This window comes from Nannobrachium achirus (assembly GCF_963921795.1).
Source record: "Nannobrachium achirus genome assembly, chromosome: 3".
Classification (NCBI taxonomy): domain Eukaryota; kingdom Metazoa; phylum Chordata; class Actinopteri; order Myctophiformes; family Myctophidae; genus Nannobrachium; species Nannobrachium achirus.
The window spans coordinates 1,132,414-1,156,265 of NC_137812.1; the positions used below are offsets into that span (position 1 = coordinate 1,132,414).

Here is a 23,852-nt window from a genome sequence, read left to right on the forward strand (position 1 = left end):
AGAGTGTTACGTTACGTACGAACTTCACTATGGCCACTGCCTAGGGTGACCATATTTCCAGCCACTCAAACCGGGACGCAAAACACTGTTGCCTAAAACTGGGACCCTAAAATCAATGCGCACGTTACCGCGCACGCACGTGCCCATTCTCTAACGTTCGTGCACGCGCACACACGCACCGCAGGGTTGCAAACAGGCAGTGAGTGAGTGATTGACAAACAGCCTCAGCGTTGAATGCAGACACGCAATGAATTTGTTCCTGTTTTCTGATTGGTTAGGTGAGCATGTTTTCATGAAAAGAACATAACAAATGTCTATTGCAACCACTGAAAACAGCTACTATTATTTTAATTTTATTATTTATAAAAAACCGGGACAATTTTGCAGTGAATGTTGAAAAGCGGGACATATCAGTGTTTTAAAGATATTTGTCGGGACACCGGGACACGCAGCTTGAAAACGGGACTGTCCCGGGTAAAACGGGACGTCTGGTCACCCTACCACTGCCAGACTGCAGTCAGCGTGTGATGATGATTGATAACCCCACGGAAGAATTGGAAAACCCTCCCGCTTCATACAGGTCAAAAGTGTGGAAATATTTTGTCTTTCTTGTTAGTTGTATGAGTGCACTTGACGGGCATAGGCGCCGGAGCCAGGTCTTTTTGGTCCCGACTGTCCCTCCACTTTTCATGCTATAGACCTATTTTTCTATATTTTTGTCTTTCTTTTTTCCCTCAATCGGCACCATAGTCCCAATTACGTTGTCATTGTCTTGAGGTTGGCGCGACCGGCAACCCCCGGCATGCTAATTGCTTCCAATACACAAGTCTTTGTGCTAAACATGTTCAACCGGTTCTATGTCTGCCCTGCTGAACGCCCATGCAGATCAGTGGTGTAAAGTAACTGAGTACATTTACTCAAGTAGCCTACTTCTACTCCTCCACCACATCTAGGCAAATAGTGTAGGCTACTTTACTCCACTACAACTTTTTAAAAACGGTTAGTTACTGCAAATTTCGATTATTATAAAGGAATACATTAACAGTTAATGTATACATGATTAACCACCAGCCCTACATATAAAGGCCATTTGAAAAATACAAGCTCAAAATGTGACGCATATTGTGAGCTTAGATCTGCTAAAATGTCTTCTACAAATGATAGGCTACATTTGTGAAAACCTGTGAAATGGGACATTCTGCATAATGTCTAGGCTACGTTTTATTTATAGGCTACAGCCTACATTTTGATTACCAAAACGTCAAGTAGGCCTACATTTCGAACATGGGACTTTTAACTGAGTATTTTTACTTTTACTTAAGTAAAACATGTGAGTACTTTTTTCATCACTGAGTGACCGCCTTGCTGAACGAGCCTCGATCGGCTTGCTCACTCTCTCTGTTAGTGCATGCAGCACTGCAGCAGCAGCCAGAGCAGTTCATTTCTGAGTTCTAACTTCTTCTAACTTTCACTATACAGTAGCTTGAATTTTACTTATCCATTTAAACTTAATTTATTTTCTCGAAAATAGATTGAGAGCAGTGCCCTCATTTTCAATGATGCCAAGATTGCAAAAATCTGGCTCAGCGGCACAGGGGTGCATGAGGGGGTGTCGCACCCTCAAACTTTGTTATTCTCATTCTCATGTTATTAGGCTATACAAATAAAAGTGAGTTATTGAGAGACAAAAGTGTTTTCTTTACAAATCAAGACAATTGCCTAAATGTATAGCCATATTTCTCTCAGTGCTGAAAAAATGAGGCTTTAATAGTATATCGTATCGAAAATTGAATCAAATCAAATCGAGACCTTAGAATCGAAAGTTGAATTGAATCGTGGATTAGGCAAATCGTGACAGCCCCAGTTCAAATAATGTTTTATTCAATAAAAAATGTTCTATATTGCAGCTTTAAATTAATTCTTAGAGCATATTCATTTATGTATGTATTTAAGTATGTATATTTTGTACAAATGGAACCAAACTCACAACACCTTGAATTATGACACTTGAGCTTGTATAGTGTAGATCTGTTATTAGTAGTTACTAAAAGTGACGTAGTATACAAGAACCACATTACCAGTAAACAAATGTGATGGACCTGTATGGGTTTTACAATCTCTGAGTTAATTGTGCACTGAGCATTTTACATCTAAAATTGTGATATGAACGATATGCATGTCAGTAAGGAACATTAAGAAATGTACGTTGTCATTCACAGCTAAAAGCGTGTGCACTTCTATCCAATCTGCAGTTGGCCAATCAGGCGATTGGACTCAGTCTTTAAATATCACTGCCTCTGATCCTTGTCATTAGACTATTTAAACTTTGGACGGCTACGGCAGATGACAACGGTAACCGGAAATGATCAGCGCTCAGCTGTCTGTACTACGCATAGACTGTATAAAAGATATGGACAAAGCGAAGCCATTGGTTTCTCTGCAGCGCAAATGACACAATATGGGTCCTTGGCATGGGAGTTGCCATCATAGATTGTAAAGGCACCGGAGGATGCTATTGGCTGCCAACGGTCACGTGCAACCGCAGGGATACATGGGAGAATGTGGTCGGAGCCTCCCGAAATACAGCACATGAAGAAGAACACAGCCGGCTGGTATCAGTTTAGTTGGCCACGCCCCCCGCAACTTTACTAAAACCTCTGCTGTATGGACGCGTCGCCATGGGAACCAAAGTGTTCAGTAAAAGAGTGGGAACCCGTCGCCGGCGGCTGTTTGCTTAGCGATTTGGACCGCAGCCATAGTCCCGCCTCACGTTGCGGTAGTAGAAACGGACTCCTTAATTAAATTCCCTATTCTCTTTTCAGCATGCAACAAGCAACCCACCTCCATCCCCAACTCCACCTTGTCTCAATCGTTTAGAGTTAAGAAGGAGGTCATCTGCACTGTCACCAACAGCGTCTAGACTCCATTGGGGGGAGCGTGTGGCTGTTACTACATGTCAACTTTTCGACACCCGACTCTAACCCTCACCCTAACCTTAACCTCCGTGGAGTGAGTCGCTAACCCTCCTGTCGAAATGATGGGCGTTCGCAAAAGCAAGATTTCCCCCCATTGGGGGGCTCTCCCTATTAAAAGCTAATCTTATAATTGTAATGTTAATGGAGTCTAATCGCCAAAATATTTTCGTATTGTTTTATTATTCAATCATCATCAGCAATAAAACATTTTGTTTGCAAAAACGTTATCCTCTTTTATTGAAATTGGGAATGTGTTCATGTTCAGCCTTTAAACAGGCCAAACATATATCTGGTGGGGTAAGGTCAGAAAGTAAAATACAGACTTTTCTTATCTTGTACAAATGTGCTGCACAAGACAGAGGTTGGGGAGTTATTTTCTAAAATGAGGTCCAAAAGTAATACTACTTCCGAGTGAGGTTTTGTTTTGCAGAAACACATTAAGGTCAAGGTAGACAAAGGTACACCCCAATGGCAGTTATTAGACAAACAAACTACAAGCTCTCACCCTCTCTTTATTTTCCTCTGCATCATCCTTCTCGTAGACCAGGACAAAATCGATCCTCCTCACACCATCGCTAAAGAATGGCGAGTCGTTGGTTGTTAAAAGATTACCAGACTCAGTCTTATCCTTACTATCCCCTGACATAATCTCCTCTAATTCCATGATGTTGTATCTCTCAGAGTGAGGAGAAATGCAGCTGCTGTATGAGAATATCTTTCACACAGGCAGCGATTGACACGCCTAGTAATGCATTGTCAATGGCGAGCAGACAGGTAGGGAGGTGTGGCCAGTCTGAACAGGTGGAGACTGTTAAACTGATATTCATGCATTATTCCTGTATTATTAGTATTAGTATTAATTATAGTAGCCTACTGTATTAGTCATGCAGTCCGAAACGGCCATGTTGAGGACCAACACAGGGTTTTTTTTATTTGTCCTACGCCAATCAGTTTGTCCTCAACATGGCTACAAAAGCAACTCATGAATATGTACGGTTCTACTGACAGACTGTAAGCTGCCATTGCTCACATTCCTCACCTATCAACCAAATCACCTATTTGGCTCTGTTCCAAATATGTGAATTCCTCTCCATGCACGCACACACACACACGTGCACGCACACGTCAACTGAGGTCACAAATTACTTGAGAAATTATGTCCTGCTCCTGCACGTAGTAGTAGTAATATTAGTATTGTTGTTGTCGTCGTCATTGTAATCAGATTATGTTTTTCACATTTATGTACGTAACCAGTCCATCTTAAAGTGACAAATATTTACTGAATTTGAATCCGTTGTTATTATATTTTTTTATATGAAATGGTCTTGCATGTTAAGTCGGATCTGGTCAACACCATTATACATTATCCACAACTTGTTCAGAATATTGTCAACAAGCTTAGGTAATGCGAGCTAATATCTATTTCATGTTGTCTCAGAGTTTGCCATTGACTATGAACAGGTTCACAACTATGAACAAAGTATTATTCTACCTTCTGATGGCTCTACTTGAATGTTGTCAAACGGGAAATGACTCATGCTTACCAGGTGCATTAATATACAGCGCAGGCATCTAAAATGCAGCTCATATCATATGCTGTCGGGCAGAAACCTCATATCTCATTATAACTTGTGTGTGTGTGTGTGTGTGTGTGTGTGTGTGTGTGTGTGTGTGTGTGTTTGTGTGTGTGTGTGTGTGTGTGTGTGTGTGTGTGTGTGTGTGTGTGTGTGTGTGTGTGTGTGTGTGTGTGTGTGTGTGTGTGTGTGTGTTCTTTCGTAAATTAATGGCCAACTGATCATACTACAGCGTCACACAAAAGCATCAAAAGTAGCAGATCTGCAAGCTGGAAACGCAGCGCGAAGCGGCACGTTTTGATCTTTTGATCTTGGACATACAAGGTTTCCACCCGACAGAGACGATGTGACTCTCACTCAAGCATGGATGCTCCAGGCTGGTTGGCAAAGCTGGAATAAAGGCACAGAATATTGTGAAAATACTGTAGCTGATTACTGTAGCTGATCACAACAAGATTATGCTACGTTGCTATTTTCACAATGTTTGCTTCTTTCTTATATCATTTGACCAATATTTTTATTTGATGTATTCAAAATGTCTACAATTTTTATTAGATGTTTTGAAAATGTCTTAAAACAAATGAACCCGCTCTCTTTGCTTCTGGGTCACACGATTCAAGATGCAACTATTGTTGCTAGCAACCGCAAGCTGTATGACATGCTTTCACTGCCAGAAAGAATATATTCATGTCCTGGATAAGTGACAAACCTCCCACTAAGACTTGTTGGCATAGGCCCTACGTTAGTTATGGAGTTTCACTCTCGAATACCTGACATGTATGCTTCACTCTTCAACTGGACAGTTCATAACGATTGGGCTCCATACCTTAGGTTTTCTAATAACACAGTCACGTCAACACTTTCAAGCGTTTTTCTTTTTTTCCCAGCTAATTGTTGTGTCAACTTCTGTGCCTTGTTTAGAGTAATGTATTTATTCCTCTGTCTTTATCCCCTCTCTGCTCCCTTCTCTTTCTATTCTCTCCTGAGCCGTAATTGTAATTATCATGATATGCATGTCTTTAACTCACCATTTTATTTATTTATTTTTATTGTGAATATGTGTGCATACAGTATATATATTCTTTTTTATCTGTCTTAAAAATTATCTTTTGTATGTCAATTGTGAAGACCTGTTTGTTTGTTGCTGAGCTGTCTTTGTGTAAAAATCTTAACAGTCCTTCAATTGTCACTTCACTGTCATCTGGGGACCCCTTCAAAATCATGTGGGGACCCCCCTGAGGGTCCCGACCCCACTGTTCTAAAGCTCCTCTCACACCAAATCCGTAATTCTACAGATCCAATTCAGACCTGATTTGGATCACGTTGGATTCATTCAACCAACTTTATTCAAATCTGGTCCGTGGTAATGGATTCATCCAGTGAAAGCAGTGCTCTGGTGACCGTATCTATGTGGTCACCTACAGGCCCCGATTCCCCTGGGTGCTTGGGAACTCAGAATAGAGCTCATAATAGAGTCTCCACCAGGGCAGGCGTCCTGGTGGCGCTATGGCCAATGTAAAACGGGTGGTATGTGTTCTTCGTAAATCTTAGACCTGGCAATCGGACGCTGCATGCATGATTTGAGGCATTGTGCTCCAAAAATGTGTTTTTCTAAAGTCTACCTGCTGATGGTGCTATAACAGGCCAATGTGAAAAGGGTAGCATTTACCTTGTGGGAATATGTGTGGCAAATATCACAGTAACTGCAAGCTGCGTTGATGATTTGAGGGATTTTTTTTTCTTTTAAGGGGAGCAATCCTGCGAACTTTGGAAGCCAATATTAGTCAATTTAGGATGGAATATGAAATAGCAGATGGAATGGTCTTGATCACTTGACTATAGAGATACTGTGTACTGATTTGCGTGATTGTTGGAGAAAATCTGATGGAGTAATAGCAAAGAATGTGTTTTACATAAGTTGGCCTCCTGGTTGCGCTATAAAATGCAAATTGTGAGAAATTTAGGGCAAAGTTTTATCCTTAGCCTCTGGGGAATGCACATACAAAGTTTTCCACTTATCGGTGGAGTTAATGTTAAAAACACAAATTGGCTTGTTATAGCGCCACCATGAAGTGATATGTGCCCAATTTCATCAAGATTGCACGCTGTGTTCATGATTTGAGGCATTTTGTTCAAAATGGAGCAATCCTGCAAACTTTGGAAGCCAATTGTTGCCAATCATGATGGAATATGGAAAATCAGATCCATGTTGATCACATGACTGTAGAGATACTGTCTACCGATTTGCATGTTTTGTGGACAAAATCTCTATGAGTAGTGTACATAAATGTGTTTTGCAAACATCGGCCTCATGGTGGCAATAGAACAGGGCCATGTGAAAAATGTGGGGCAGAGGTTCTGAATTGGCATCCAGGGAGAGTGTGTGCACAGTTTGGCAGAGAACAAGCGAACGGCGCCGGAGATTAGCTGGTAACAGACAGGCGGACGGACGGACGCACGGACGGACGGACGGACGGACGGACGGGCGGACGGACCGGCGGACAGGGGCGAAAACATACTCTCCCCCATGCCTTCAGCTGGTGGAGACAAAAAGAGAAAAGAAATTAAGTTGAGGAAAACAATAAAGAGAAAAATTAGACAAGAGATTATTCGGCCTACATGGAGAGCTGATCATTGTCAGTCTCTAATTGGGGAGCCACCTTCTTGACAAAGTTTAGGATGTGGTGTCGAATTTGGAACTAGATCCTCTCTTTCTAGCTTCAATGACTGCATAACCTCTGCAACCCATATCGTGCAAAGGTGGGAGGGCAAACCTCCTTCTGTAATTCTGAGTGCATGTCTGTCATTCAAACTGTCTTTGCAAACGGATGAAGTCTGATAATGATTTACTTGTCGCAGTTATTGTTTTATCATCAGCCATTTTCAAAATAATCAAAATGCACGACTTGAAATGTACACAAGTCATATTCTCTCTCTTTACCTCTCTCGCACTTCATATTAGGTAACAGCAATGTCAAACGAAACAGCATTGTAAATAGGTGATACAGCACTCCTCCCCCCCAAAAAAAGACTATGTGCCCAGAGCTGTGCTGGACGGAAAGGGGTCCAATATGTCTAGATCCGGGGCCTTCAACAGGGGGTCCGGTACCGCAAGGGGGTCCCCAGAGTTACTACAGGGGGTCCTCCAAATCTTTGAATCATAGAAACTTTTTTTTTCTCCTTTTTTATATTAACCACTTGAACCCTAGTGTCCATATTCTGACAACTTTAGCCAAAAAATCTACAAGCTCACAACGCCTCGCAGCGCGAGGCGTTGTGAGCTTGTAGATCGGCTATTTTTGTCAAAGAGCTTTGGTGTAGAGGGGGAAAAGAGCGGACTAAGTGCGGAGTGAAAGGTCAAGTGTATTAAGTATTGACGGTTCAAGTGGTTAAATATCTGAAAACACAAATTGACATGAATCCAAAATACACTGATGATTGTGCTGTCAAACAATGAAACTATGGTATGTATGAACAGGTTGTGGGGGTCCCTGCTTCATCTCTCTCTCAACTAAGGGGTCCTTGGCCTGAAAACGTTGAAGACCCCTGATCTAGATACAACATAAGCTCTGTTTGTCTCTGTACAAAGTCTGCTGTCAACCTGACTGTCTGATAGTTGTGAAACGGCATTCCTCTGGATCCTACCATGGCCTTCATTATCTAATCATTCATCAGCTATGCATCTGTTTTGACACACACATTATTTTCCCATTGTTCCATCAACCACACTAATGTTGTAAGACTTCCTCATCAACATACTGTACATACTACACCTGTTCACCTTCATGATCTGATCTTGTCCTCAGGTATCACTGTTAGTACAGTACCTGGCCTGTAGACCCGTTTGCAATTTGGTGTTAGGAGTTTCTCGCCTGAATTGAGAAGCACTTGACACCTGCCCAAAGAGCCAACACTACTAGTAACTGGTATACTGACCACGGTAATACTGGCCTTAAATGACCAGCAAACTGGCCTGACCTGAACCCCACAGAGAATCTGTGTTGTGTTGTCAAAAGGAAGATGAGAGACACCATGCAGACTCAACCACACAGATGAGCTTAAGACCTCTATCAAAGCATACCTAGGCTTCCATAACGCCTCAGAAGTACCACAGGCTGACCAGCTTCATGCCACGCCCCATTGATGAAGACGTTTGTTCAAAAGTATTCCATAAAGTACTAGTGATGCGCGGGTCAGGTTTTTTCATAACCCGCACCGCCCACAGCCCGCACAGAACGTAACTCGCCTTGCCGTAACCCGCAGAAAAATATACAAATTAATGACCTAATTAATGACCTAGGACAATCCCGTCCTCGAAATTTGGAAATCTCATCCCCAGTCATAGAAATCTCACCCACAAAATTTCACTCCAGTCTAGGAGATGTCGACCTTGAAATTGGAGATCTCACCCTCCAGTCATTATAACAGCCACTGTGATTCTGTCTCATCATGAAACGTCCATTACTGCATTACTAATTATTACATGATTACAATGATTGTTGGTTCATATTTGGTTCATATATATCTCATCCTCTCATCTTTCACACTGCACGCTCGTCATTTCATATTCAGATACAGAGGGAATGCATGGAAGATAACTCAAAACAAACATCCTTATTGTTGTCGAATCACCAGCATATTAAAAAAAGAATCTATTAAAACCTCTATTCTGTCCCTCGATTCTCAGTAAAAACAGACCCACATTTCTTTGACTGCTTTTTTCTATAAACACCAAATCTCTTTACCAAAAATATAGCCGATCTACAAGCTTAAACCCTCTATTCTCAGAAAAAACGGACCCACATTTCTTTGACTGCTTTTTTCTATAAACACAATCTCTTTACCAGAAATATAGCCGATCTATAAGCTTACAACGCAGCGCAGATACAACGCAGATCATATTTTGGGCACCCGTCCTCTCATCTTTCTTTGCGTGAATCTCCTCTCCTCCTCCCTACGTCTTCCAAGTAGCCTGAGAGGGGCGCGTGTCGCTATTTCGACGTGTCATTTGTTCGACGGCCCGCAATTTCGACGCGCCGATAGTTCGACTTAGGGATCGCGAGATTTCGGCGCCGCTGTTTCGACGGCACCCTTTTTCGAAAAAAAGGACGCCAACAGTTCGACACGACAACTGTCAGACACGACAACAGTTCGACAAGACGGCACGGTATTTCGACAAGGCAGCACGGTATTTCGACAATAAAAAAACAAGTCTCTCTCACACACGCACAGACAGACTCACAATGCCAACTAACCCAGCCTTACCTCCCCGACTTTTTTGTTCTCTTTCTCGTCTCCCTCCCTCTCTCTCTCTTGTCTCGATCTCGTCTCTCCCCCCTCTCTCTCTCTCTCTCTCTCTCACACACACACACACACACACACACACCACGGCGGACTGGTTACTGTCTTTCTCACAATGGCCCAAATGTAAACTTTTGTTCTGCTGTCATAAGCCCGTGTTTGCCAATAAAGCTCCTTTGAAGCCTATGTTGCGTTGGATTTTTGGCGAAGTGACCTGTATTCGTGACATGCATGAACTGTAGGCAGGGGTGTTGTGGCAACTTGTGGGGGGAGTGGGTCTCCATTTAGAAGCCCTGTGCACGGATTTATTAGCTGGAGCGGTCGCATGCATGCGCTCGCGCACGTGAGTGATCGCCGATTAGGCCTATAATAACCTCTTTAATATGCTCCAGACTGACCCGACAGAACTTATCACACCTACTAGATCAGTAGTGTTTTTGCGAGGTGCTAAAAAAGCAAAGGGTGTTCGCGCATCTTCTGTCTGTCTGTCTGTCTGTCTGTCTGTCTGTCTGTCTGTCTGTCTGTCTGTCTGTCTCTCTCTCCCCTCCTCACTTTCTCTCTCTCCTCCATGCTCTCCTCTCCCTCTCTCTGTGTGCATGCTTAAAGAACAGATCTGCAAGTTAACATCCTGTAGGCTACTATCCGACGGTGTTGATAGCCTGTTATTTTTGCCTTGTACTGCCTTGTTTAAAAAAAAAATCCATGCTCTGCAGCTTTCTATTGGACACAGACATGTTCATATGTGCATAGGCCTACAGCTAGGGAGGAGAGTATATTTTACGTTTATATGCACCCATATTACTGTCATGTCTTTATAATATGTTGCTTTTAACAAGTAAGATAAGTGATTGGCGGAGCCTGTTGCGCACTGACTGTGGTCATTCATTAGGCTACTCTTAAACAGGGCCGTGCAATCCATACAGGCAAACCCCACACAGGCTGGGGGCCTCATGAGATTTTGATTTATTTTAACCAATATGGGCATGGGCCCCAGTTGAGCTGTTGAACAGAGAACAGTTGAAGTGAGGGTTAACATGAAACAATTGCTTTGGACATATTAGCTCATTAGAATATGAAAAGAGATTGGCTCTCAAAGGTGCAGGCCAGATAACAATGGCCCTGATTTACCCAAGCAGTTCCTTCATGTGTGTTCTGTGATGTCACATACATCTTTAAGAGGCCCCAATAAACCCTGTGAAAATGTTATCTCATCCTGGCCTGGAGGGCCCACTTCAAACTGTCCAGGGCCCCCACAAATATAAATTTGGGGGCCCTCAAAACTTTTTTTAAATGTAAATATTTACACAGACTTTAGAAGAAATGTATCCATTCCGGATGCAGGGAATGGGGGCCCCCCAGGATGAGATTAATTAAAGTAGCTATGGACTTAACATATATATGAGGGTTACCAAATTGAGGTACACATATTGATATATATATTCAATCTCATTTGGGGCCCCCCTGACAGTTTGAAGTGGGCCCATGATGATGTCAACATAATGAACGGTAAGCAACTTAACATAAATGTTATGTTTAACTTAATACTTTAAACAGGTTTACTGGGGCTTCTTAAAGATGGCATGCTAGTTTGTTTTACTGGCAATAATTGAAGTAGCTATGAATTGAAATATAATTAACAGGCTGCCTGTGGACACACATCCATTTACATGTATTTAGTGTGAGACAAAGGTTGAGAACCACTGCAAAACATGCACTTAAAGTTGTTCTTGTTCTTATTATCATTAAGGTATAGTTATTTGTAGGTAATAACTCTGATATTCCAATTATGTAATCTTGTAACTCTAAAAAAAATATGTGAGAGTGAAGCACAATTGCTTTGGATATATTAGCTCATTAGAATTTGAAAAGAGCTTGGCTCGCAAAGGTGAGACCAGATAACAATGGCCCTGATTACACAAGCAGATCCTTCATGAATGTTCTGTGTTGTCATGTACACTAATTTACAGGGGCGTGCACAGACATTTTGAGGAGGGGGTGCTCAAGTGAATAAAAAAGGGCACCTTGTGCGGCGCGTGGAACCGTCAACTGCCTAGTAGTTAGGGATGGACAGTGTTGCATTGGTGATTCAATGTTTGGGGGGACGCGATTTGAATGATGTCACGTGGACGATGCTTACACCTACATTAACATGTTCAGACAATGGTTTATTGATATACACACATGCCCTGCTGTGACATATCTATGTCTATTGATATGCATGAATCAATTAATTGAATAATCGATAAATCATGTATGAGATCAAAGTCAAAAAACATATTATATGTTCTGGGCATCCAGAGACAAAACAAACTGATGAATGAAATGAAATATGAATTTTAACTTTTGGAAGAAAAAAAAAAGACTATATGGCATTACTTCTGCAAGTGGTAAATACACACAGCTATGCTGAGACTTTCTTCACAACATGATGAAATGGAAATGAAATGAATGCAAGCAAGCAAGCAAGCAAGCAGCATGTATCTAAGAAAGACTCACCATTTGCAGAAATAATGTCATATAGTCCCTTCGAGTTGAAAGGGACATGAGTCCTTTTTTTCCCTTCTCTAAGTTAAAATTCATAATTAATTGAATTCAGCAGTTTGTTTTGTCTCTCCAGCAGAGTTTCTAGTGTCTCTCTCTACTCGGAAGAGAGGCTATACATGAACTCTGCAGCCGCACTGAGGCGCTCCAACACAACCACCCTGACAAGCTAAATGTTGCCTCAATCAGTGGTTCTCAAACTTTGTCATGTCAAGGACCTCCAAAATGATATGTATTTGGCCACAGACCCCAATCTCAAAATATTTTGTTCCAGGGACCCCCAGAAGCAAAGATTTTAGTTTATTCGGGTCTTGCCTCAAGCTAGATGCAGAATAGATAAATGCTGCTTTGATCACAGATAGCCTACATATGTGGCAAGAGTATTTATTTTTGGGGTATAATTAGGGGTAATAATGTCCACATACTGAACACTGTACAAAACAACAAAACAAACAAACACTGAACAAAAAAATTACATTATAAAACGGGCACATTGATCCAGGCAGGCAAAAAGGCTTGTGTCTATGTGTGCACGTCCCTGCTGCTCAAAATATTTTGTTCCAGGGACCCCCAGAAGCAAAGTTTTTAGTTAATTTGGGTCTTGCCTTAAGCTAGATGCAGAATAGATACATGCTGCTTTGATCACAGATAGCCTACACGTGTAGTAAGATTCCAGAGCATTTTGGGGCATAAATATATATATTAGAAGATTTTAATCCAGAATTGACCGATGTCACCATGGTCCACATACTGAGCACTGTACAAAACAAACAAACACTATACAAAAAACTAACTTTATGAAAAGGGCACATTGATCCAGGCAGGCAAAAAGGCAGGTTTTCTAGCACCCCCTAGTGTCTATGTGTGCACGTCCCTGCTAATTTAAAGGATGCAGGGAATGGATCCATTTCTTCTAAAGTCTGTGTAAATATTTATATTTAAAAGGTTTTGAGGCCCCCTAAATTGATATACATATGTGTATCAATTCCCTTTAGTTTTGGGGGCCTGGACAGTTAGGCTACTTTAAAGTGGCGCCACCCAGGATGAGATCAATTTTTTACAGGGTTTACTGGGGCTTCTTAAAGATGGCACGCAGTGTTTGTTTTACTGGCAATGATTAACATGGACTTAAAATATATATGCAATTTTGATGGTTACCAAATTGGGCCAGGGGCCTCAAACCTGGGTTTGCCTTGCCTGGGTCCCCCTAGGCCCTAAGCACGGCCCTGCTTTTCCCGTCAGTAAAGATTACTTTACCCCACGTCCTCAGGTAATGTTAATCCAGAGAGAGAGAGAGAGAGAGAGAGAGAGAGAGAGAGAGAGACGAGAAAGAGAACAAAAAAGTCGGGGAGGTAAGCTGGGTTAGTTGGCATTGTGAGTCTGTCTGTGCGCGTGTGAGAGAGACTTGTTTTTTTCATTGTCGAAATACCGTGCTGCCTTGTCGAAAGAGCGTGCCGCCCAGTCGAAAGACCGGCGTCAGTTTTTTCGAAAAAACGTGCTGTCGAAACAGCGGCGCCGAAATCTCGCGATCCCTAAGTCGAACTATCGGCGCGTCGAAGTTGCGGGCCGTCGAACATTTGGGACGTCGAAAAAGCAAGATTTCCCCGCCTGACTATACCGGTACTTCGACGGTGTGTATTGCATGCCGAAAATAGTTGATCTGCAAGCTCGTTAATGGGCAGTTACTGCGCCATTTGCATCCTATATAGTGATCAGCTCAAAATATCTCTTAAGTATCCTCTGGTAATTTGTTTGTATTTGTTGCATTCCTAAGACAAGGAATGCAACAAATACAAAAGAATGTTTTTTAATACTTCTGATCAAAAGGATGCAAATCGCACTCTAATGCCCCATTAATTGATTGACTCCTATAGTGGATATAGGCCAAACACACACACACACACACACACACACACACACACACACACACACACACACACACACACACACACACACACACACACACACACACACACACACGTGCACGCACATGTCAACTGAGGTCGTCGTTGTTGTCATCGGATTACATTTTCCACATTTATGTACCTAACCAGTCCATCTTAAAGTGACAAATATTTACTGAATCTGTTATTATATTTTTGATATGAAATGGTCTTGCATGTTAAGTCGGATCTGGTCAGCACAATTATACATTATCCACAACTTGTTCAGAATATTGTCAACAAGCTTAGGTAATGCGTGTTAATATCTATTTCATGTTGTCTCAGAGTTTGCCATTGAGTATGAACAGGTTCACGACTATAAACAAAGTATTATTCTACCTTCTGATAGCTCTACTTGAATGTTGTCAAACGGGAAATTACTCATGCTTGTAGCTTACCAGGTGCATTAATATAATCCTGCTACTGTGTCTACAGCGCAGGCATCTAAAATGCAGCTCATATCATATGATGTCGGGCAGAAACCTCTTATCTCCATATTATAACGTGTGTGTGTGTGTGTGTGTGTGTGTGTGTGTGTGTGTGTGTGTGTGTGTGTGTGTGTGTGTGTGTGTGTGTGTGTGTGTGTGTGTGTAGGTAGGTAGGTAGGTACTTTATTGATCCCCGAGGGGAAATTCAAGCGTTACAGCAGCTCATAAAGACGTCAATGAAAACACATGATAATATTAGATATCTAAAAGAAATACATCTAAGCAAGTTAAAATGTTAATAAATAACTGACAAACCAAACCAAAACATTACTAATAGAGATCTGAAAAACTTGTATCCCACATCCCCCATCCTAAATGGCCTGGTCAAGCCAAACAGATGAGGAGTTGTACAGTCTTATTGCTGTGGGCAGAAAAGATCTCCTATAGCGCTCGTTTTTGCAACTTGGATGCAACAGTCTGTTGCTAAAGGAGCTTTTTTTGCCCTTTCACAGCGTCATGTGTGTGTGTGTGTGTGTGTGTGTGTGTGTGTGTGTGTGTGTGTGTTCTTTAGTAAATTAACGGCCAACTGATCATACTACAGCGTCACACAAAAGCATCAAAAGTAGCAGATCTGCAAGCTGGAAACGCAGCGCGAAGCGGCACGTTTTGATCTTTGGATCTTGGACATACAAGGTTTCCACCCGACAGAGACGATGTGACTCTCACTCAAGCATGGATGCTCCAGGCTGGTTGGCAAAAGGCTGGAATAAAGGCACAGAATATTGTGAAAATACTGTAGCTGATTACTGTAGCTGATCACAACAAGATTATGCTACAAAGCTATTTTCACAATGTTTGCTTCTTTCTTTATATCATCTGACAATTTGGCCAATATTTTTTATTTGATGTATTCAAAATGTCTACAATTTTTATTAGATGTTTTGAAAATGTCTTAAAACAAATGAACCCGCTCCCTTTGTGTCACGATGAGACTCAGATGTAGGACCCAAATGCAGAATAGACAACTCAGAAGCAGAACAGATCCAATGAACAGGGATTTATTGTCCCAAAACTCAGGAACAGTAGCATACATACAGGACTGAAACACTAGGACAGAACACCATAACAAACATCTATAATCTCACAGGGAACACAAGGAAGTGAGGGTTTAAATAGACAGGACTAACACATGATTGGCTACAACTAAACAAGACACAGGTGAACACAATTACTAATCACAGGACAGGTGAGACAAGGCAGGTCATGGAAACAAGGCAAAACAGGAAACACTGGGACTACACTACAAAATAAGGGCATACACCAGACAGTTCATGACAGTACCCCCCCTTTAAGGGATGGATCCCAGACATCCCAAAAACTAATTTCAGAATGCCAAGCAGGGTGGGTGGAGGGGAGTCGGAAGGAGGGAAAATGGGGCACAAAACTAAATATTAGACTGGCAACAACAAGTCAAAACAAAAACATAGGACTGGCTTTGGGTAAGGCAAAAACAAAGTCACACAGAAAGGCAGTTGGGAAGACACACAGACACGCACACAGATAAACACACAGGCACAAGGTGATACAAACCAAAAGACAAACATACTAACTGACAGACAGACAGGCAAGCGGACAAACAGGCGGTCTGGCATAACAGTTGGTTAAACATAATGGAAGGGGGACTAGATGACTGGGGAGTAGACAGGCGCACAAGCAGACTTGCAGACACGCTAGCAGACAAACAGAAAGGGAGACAGGCAGACAGACAGATCTGAAGAGCAGTCAATGGGCTGGTTTGTGGACCAACTGAACCTCTTGCAGAGGGGCATGGAGCTCTAGAGCCGAGCATAGGTGGCTTGGGTGCAGTCTGTGGAAACTGATGCCCTGAGCTCCGGGGAACAAAAGGGCTGATGGGCGGTGGGACAGGGGCGGAGACTGACCTCTGAAGTGTTTGGTCGATTTTGGCGTTGTTGACCGGTGGTAGTTCAGAATGAATGTCAGTTGGGAACGCTGACTGGGGTTCAGACAAGTGGACGTCAGGTGACAAAGGTTCTGGTGCAGCAGGAGGCATGGGCGGAGCATCTGTGGCACTGAGCTGCTGCTGCGGAGCCTCTGAGGTGCTCAGCTGCAAAGGCGGAGCCTCTGCCGGCCTCTGCTGCGAAGGCGGAGCCTCTGCCGGGCTCTGCTGCGAAGGCGGGGCGTCTGCGGCGCTCTGCTGCGAAGGCGGGACATCTGCCGGCCTCTGCTGCGAAGGCGGGGCCTCTGCCACCCTCTGCTGCGAAGGCGGGGCCTCTGCCGCCCTCTGCTGCGAAGGCGGGGCCTCTGCTGCACTGCTTGGCGGCGGCTGAGCCTCTGCTGCGCTGCTGGGCGACGGCTGACACTCTCTGGCGCTGCTGGGCGGGGGCGACTGTGTATCGCTGGGTAATTGGGTGTGACGGTTGCGACGGGAGCGGCGGCGACCAGGCCTCTTACGAGGCTTTGCCTGGGCATTGGCAGAAGTGGAAACACCACCCAAGACAAAGTTCTGGTCAACTACCCCATGGGGACCTCCCAGAGCCAGGCTGGTGCATAGGTATGGGTCTTCATCTGAATCCGGGTCAGAATAAACAGGGATTTTGACACTGCTACGGAAATAGCTGAACAAATCCATGGGCTGGGTCTTCGGTGGGGCAGATTGCAAGTTCAGGGCCCCGATCCTGACAGGAGGAGCAGGTTGGGAAGCAGGGGTAACTGAAGTGGAATCAATAAATGTCTTTAGCCTCTCACGGACGTCATTCAAGTGAGGGACAAAGTGGCTCACCCATGGCCTTTCCTGGAACCACAGCTGCTGGGTCGAAATCATCTTTTCAATTTCAGCACGCTGATTTGGAGTAGAGCCAATGAGGCAAGTTACTGCAGTATCAAAATCATCCACCTTTAGCTGGAAGAGTTTCTGTTCTGCTGGGTCCATTTTGGCGTGATTATACTGTCACGATGAGACTCAGATGTAGGACCCAAATGCAGAATAGACAACTCAGAAGCAGAACAGATCCAATGAACAGGGATTTATTGTCCCAAAACTCAGGAACAGTAGCATACATACAGGACTGAAACACTAGGACAGAACACCATAACAAACATCTATAATCTCACAGGGAACACAAGGAAGTGAGGGTTTAAATAGACAGGACTAACACATGATTGGCTACAACTAAACAAGACACAGGTGAACACAATTACTAATCACAGGACAGGTGAGACAAGGCAGGTCATGGAAACAAGGCAAAACAGGAAACACTGGGACTACACTACAAAATAAGGGCATACACCAGACAGTTCATGACACTTTGCTTCTGGGTTACACGATTCAAGATGCAACTATTGTTGCTAGCAACCGTAAGCTGTATGACATGCTTTCACTGCCAGAAAGAATATATTCATGTCCTGGATAAGTGACAAACCTCCCACTAAGACTAGTTGGCATAGGCCCTACGTTAGTTATGGAGTTTCACTCTCGAATACCTGACATGTATGCTTCACTCTTCAACTGGACAGTTCATGAAGATTTGGGCTCCATACCTTAGGTTTTCTAATAACACAGTCGCGTCAACACTTTCAAGCGTTTTTTTCCCCCCGGCTAGTGTCAACTTCTGTGCCTTGTTTAGAGTAATGTATTTATTCCTCTGTCTTTATCCCCTCTCTGCTCCCTTCTCTTTCTATTCTGTCCTGAGCCATAATTGTAATTATGATGATATGCATGTCTTTAACTCACCATTTTATTTATTTATTTTTATTGTGAATATGTGTGCATACAGTATATATATATTTTGTATCTGTCTTAAAAATTATCTTTTGTATGTCAATTGTGAAGACCTGTTTGTTTGTTGCTGAGCTGTCTTTGTGTAAAAAAATAAAAAAATAAATCTTAACAGTCCTTCAATTGTCACTTCACTGTCATCTTTTGTCTGTGCCTTACCCCTTATCCCTATTGTGAAAAAACAAAGAACTAAAAAACTGTTAAAACAGCCGATTGACACGTAGTGAACTTGTAGACCAACTATATGAACTTTTAAAGAATGTTTTTCAAAATAGTATCTGAATATTATGATACAGTTACTGTCCTGCTGTTCCCTGTATGTACAGTATGTACAGTATGTTCACTGCTGGGTCATACAGTATACTACAGTATGAGCAATGGAACAAACCTGCTGCAGAAATAGACGTCCCAAGAAGTCAACATTTTGGTTTCCGTATAGATAATTAATAACACAAGATTGAAGTCGAAATTATATTACAAATCATTGTGCAAGGCAATGCATGTTATCCCTATATGCTCATGTATTCCCATGACCATGAATGCCTTTACAAATAAAACATTGCTCCCTTGGGTCCTCAGCAATAAGAATGCAGGTTAAGTGTTAAGTTCACCAGTCAGACGGTTCTCGAGATGCGGGGGACACGCACACAGGGACACGCACGAACACACGCACGCACGCACGCACGCACGCACGCACACACACACACAGCTCTATGCCTGCATGTACCTACTGTCAGTGGCGTGATATGGATTTTAGAAGTGTGGGTCCTCTAAATTCATGACGTCATGCGCACACGCTGTTTTTATTGTTAATTAGTGTTTGCATATGAGGCGAGCGTGCGTGCAGCAAAATAAGTGTGGGCTCGCCGAGCCCACGCGAGCCCATGGCATCTCACCCCTGCCTACTGTAGTACCTACCACTTCTATAACAGCAGGTACAACAGGTTTATAACCAGGTGAGGTATGCATTCCCAACTTGCATCGTTCTCAATGTGCATCATTCCTGAATTGTGTGGTCTCTAAGTAGTAGGCCGGTGCCCAAAGGTCACATATACTTAGTTTACCATTGTTCCCAGGTTTCTATATGTGGTCCCTCCACACAACATATCTTAGGTCGAAACACGTTGATACTTACACAGCACATTGTGAGATTACAGAGCTGCTATTTAGTTGTTGCTTGTTAAAAGCTTACCAGACTCAGTCTTATCCTTACTATCCCCTGACATGATCTCCTCTAATTCCATGATGTTGTATCTCTCAGAGTGAGGAGAAATGCAGCTGCTGTATGAGAATATCTTTCACACAGGCAGCGATTGACACGCCTAGTAATGGATTGTCAATGGCGAGCAGACAGGTAGGGAGGTGTGGCCAGTCTTAACAGGTGGAGACTGTTAAACTGATATTCATGCATTAGTCCTGTATTATTAGTATTAGTATTAATTATAGTACTGTATTAGTCATGTAGTCCGAAACGGCCATGTTGAGGACCAACACAGGGTTTTTTTTATTTGTCCTACCCCAATCAGTTTGTCCTCAACATGGCTACAAATGCAACTCATGAATATGTACAGTTCTACTGACATATTGTAAGCTGCCATTGCTCACATTCCTCACCTATCAACCAAATCACCTATTTGGCTCTGTTCCAAATATGTGAATTCCTCTCCATGCACGCACACACACACATGCACACACACGTCAACTGAGGTCACAAATTACTTAAGAAATTATGTCCTGCTCCTGCACGTAGTAGTAATAATATTAGTATTGTTGTTGTCGTCGTCATTGTAATCATATTATGTTTTTCACATTTATGTACGTAACCAGTCCATCTTAAAGTGAGAAATATTTACTGAATTTGAATCCGTTGTTATTATATTTAAGTCGGATCTGGTCAGCACCATTATACATTATCCACAACTTGTTCAGAATATTGTCAACAAGCTTATAGGTAATGCGAGTTAATATCTATTTCATGTTGTCTCAGAGTTTGCCATTGACTATGAACAGGTTGACAACTATAAACAAAGTATTATTCTACCTTCTGATAGCTCTACTTGAATGTTGTCAAACAGGAAATGACTCATGCCTGTAGCTTACCAAGGTGCATTAATATAATCCTGCTACTGTGTCTACAGTGCAGGCATCTAAAATGCAGCTCATATAATATGCTGTCAGGCAGAAACCTCTTATTTCCATATTATAACCGTGTGTGTGTGTGTGTGTGTGTGTGTGTGTGTGTGTGTGTGTGTGTGTGTGTGTGTGTGTGTGTGTGTGTGTGTGCGTGCGTGCGTGCGTGCGTGCGTGTGTGTGTGTTTGTGTGTGCTTTCGTAAATTAATGGCCGCTGTAGTATGGCCAACAATACTACAGCGTCACACAAAAGCATCAAAAGTAGCAGATCTGCAAGCTGGAAACGCAGCGCGAAGCGGCACGTTTTGATCTTTGGATCTTGGACATACAAGGTTTCCACCCGACAGAGACGATATGCCTCTCAAAGGCTGGAATAAAGGCACAGAATATTGTGAAAATACTGTAGCTGATTACTGTAGCTGATCACAACACGATTATGCTACGTTGGTATTTTCACAATGTTTGCTTCTTTCTTATATCATCTGACAATTTGGCCAATATTTTTTATTTGATGTATTCAAAATGTCTTCAATTTTTATTAGATGTTTTGAAAATGTCTTAAAACAAATGAACCCGCTCTCTTTGCTTCTGGGTTACACGATTCAAGATGCAACTATTGTTGCTAGCAACCGTAAGCTGTATGACATGCTTTCACTGCCAGAAAGAATATATTCATGTCCTGGATAAGTGACAAACCTCCCACTAAGACTAGTTGGCATAGGCCCTACGTTAGTTATGGAGTTTCACTCTCGAATACCTGACATGTATGCTTCACTCTTCAACTGGACAGTTCATGAAGATTTGGGCTCCATACCTTAGGTTTTCTAATAACACAGTCGCGTCAACACTTTCAAGCGTTTTTTTTTTCCCCGGCTAGTGTCAACTTCTGTGCCTTGTTTAGAGTAATGTATTTATTCCTCTGTCTTTATCCCCTCTCTGCTCCCTTCTCTTTCTATTCTGTCCTGAGCCATAATTGTAATTATGATGATATGCATGTCTTTAACTCACCATTTTATTTATTTATTTTTATTGTGAATATGTGTGCATACAGTATATATATATTTTGTATCTGTCTTAAAAATTATCTTTTGTATGTCAATTGTGAAGACCTGTTTGTTTGTTGCTGAGCTGTCTTTGTGTAAAAAAATAAAAAAATAAATCTTAACAGTCCTTCAATTGTCACTTCACTGTCATCTTTTGTCTGTGCCTTACCCCTTATCCCTATTGTGAAAAAACAAAGAACTAAAAAACTGTTAAAACAGCCGATTGACACGTAGTGAACTTGTAGATAAACTATATGAACTTTTAAAGAATGTTTTTCAAAATAGTATCTGAATATTATGATACAGTTACTGTCCTGCTGTTCCCTGTATGTACAGTATGTACAGTATGTTCACTGCTGGGTCAGTGCTACTACAGTATGAGCAATGGAACAAACCTGCTGCAGAAATAGACCTCCCAAGAAGTCAACATTTTGGTTTCCGTATAGATAATTAATAACACAAGATTGAAGTCGAAATTATATTACAAATCATTGTGCAAGGCAATGCATGTTATCCCTATATGCTCATGTATTCCCATGACCATGAATGCCTTTACAAATAAAACATTGCTCCCTTGGGTCCTTAGCAATAAGAATGCAGGTTAAGTGTTAAGTTCACCAGTCAGACGGTTCTCGAGATGCGGGGGACACGCACACAGGGACACGCACGCACGCACGCACGCACGCACGCACGCACGCACGCACGCACGCACACACACACACAGCTCTATGCCTGCATGTACCTACTGTCAGTGGCGTGATATGGATTTTAGAAGTGTGGGTCCTCTAAATTCATGACGTCATGCGCACACGCTGTTTTTATTGTTAATTAGTGTTTGCATATGAGGCGAGCGTGCGTGCAGCAAAATAAGTGTGGGCTCGCCGAGCCCACGCGAGCCCATGGCATCTCACCCCTGCCTACTGTAGTACCTACCACTTCTACTCTAACAGCAGGTACAACAGGTTTATAACCAGGTGAGGTATGCATTCCCAACTTGCATCGTTCTCAATGTGCATAATTCCTGAATTGTGTGGTCTCTAAGTAGTAGGCCGGTGCCCAAAGGTCACATATACTTAGTTTACCATTGTTCCCAGGTTTCTATATGTGGTCCCATCACTTTTCCCTCCACACAACATATCTTAGGTCGAAACACGTTGATACTTACACAGCACATTGTGAGATTACAGAGCTGCTATTTAGTCGTTGCTTGTTAAAAGCTTACCAGACTCAGTCTTATCCTTACTATCCCCTGACATGATCTCCTCTAATTCCATGATGTTGTATCTCTCAGAGTGAGGAGAAATGCAGCTGCTGTATGAGAATATCTTTCACACAGGCAGCGATTGACACGCCTAGTAATGGATTGTCAATGGCGAGCAGACAGGTAGGGAGGTGTGGCCAGTCTTAACAGGTGGAGACTGTTAAACTGATATTCATGCATTAGTCCTGTATTATTAGTATTAGTATTAATTATAGTACTGTATTAGTCATGTAGTCCGAAACGGCCATGTTGAGGACCAACACAGGGTTTTTTTTATTTGTCCTACGCCAATCAGTTTGTCCTCAACATGGCTACAAATGCAACTCATGAATATGTACAGTTCTACTGACATATTGTAAGCTGCCATTGCTCACATTCCTCACCTATCAACCAAATCACCTATTTGGCTCTGTTCCAAATATGTGAATTCCTCTCCATGCACGCACACACACACATGCACACACACGTCAACTGAGGTCACAAATTACTTAAGAAATTATGTCCTGCTCCTGCACATAGTAGTAGTAGTAATTAGTGGCCAAGGCCACGAAGTGGCAAATGGCCACTCATTGATATTGGACTTCATCATTATTAGTGGCCAAGGCCACGAAGTTGGAAATGGCCACTCATTGATATTGGACTTCATCATGTTTTTCTTCCGCCACTTTTTCTCTAGCGGCTAGACCGTGCAGTCGCTTTTTACGAAACTCGGCAGTATGGCAGAGGACTATGCCAAACGGCTAAAACGCGAAGCTCGCAACAATCGGCCAAAGGGTGGCGCTGTAGGAAGCCTTTGAAAAATGCCAACTTTGAACAGGTGTAGCTCATGCCCTGTTTCAGGTACAGCAATGAAACCTGT

The 23,852-nt window shown here is 42.5% G+C and overlaps 1 protein-coding gene across 1 annotated transcript in view; it reads right to left on the reverse strand.

Moving 5' to 3' along the window:
• The window catches only part of LOC308281575 (anoctamin-6-like), a gene marked incomplete at both ends in the record, with an annotated part of 64,482 nt that extends 46,878 nt beyond the window's left edge, over nucleotides 1-17,604 (reverse strand). The window contains 2 exons of the mRNA XM_080721802.1: nucleotides 3,481-3,550; nucleotides 16,703-17,604. Of these exons, the coding sequence (XP_080577928.1) occupies nucleotides 3,481-3,550; nucleotides 16,703-17,604 (972 nt within the window). The remainder of the gene's footprint in view (nucleotides 1-3,480; nucleotides 3,551-16,702) is intronic.
• Between the last annotated feature and the right edge of the window lie 6,248 nt (nucleotides 17,605-23,852).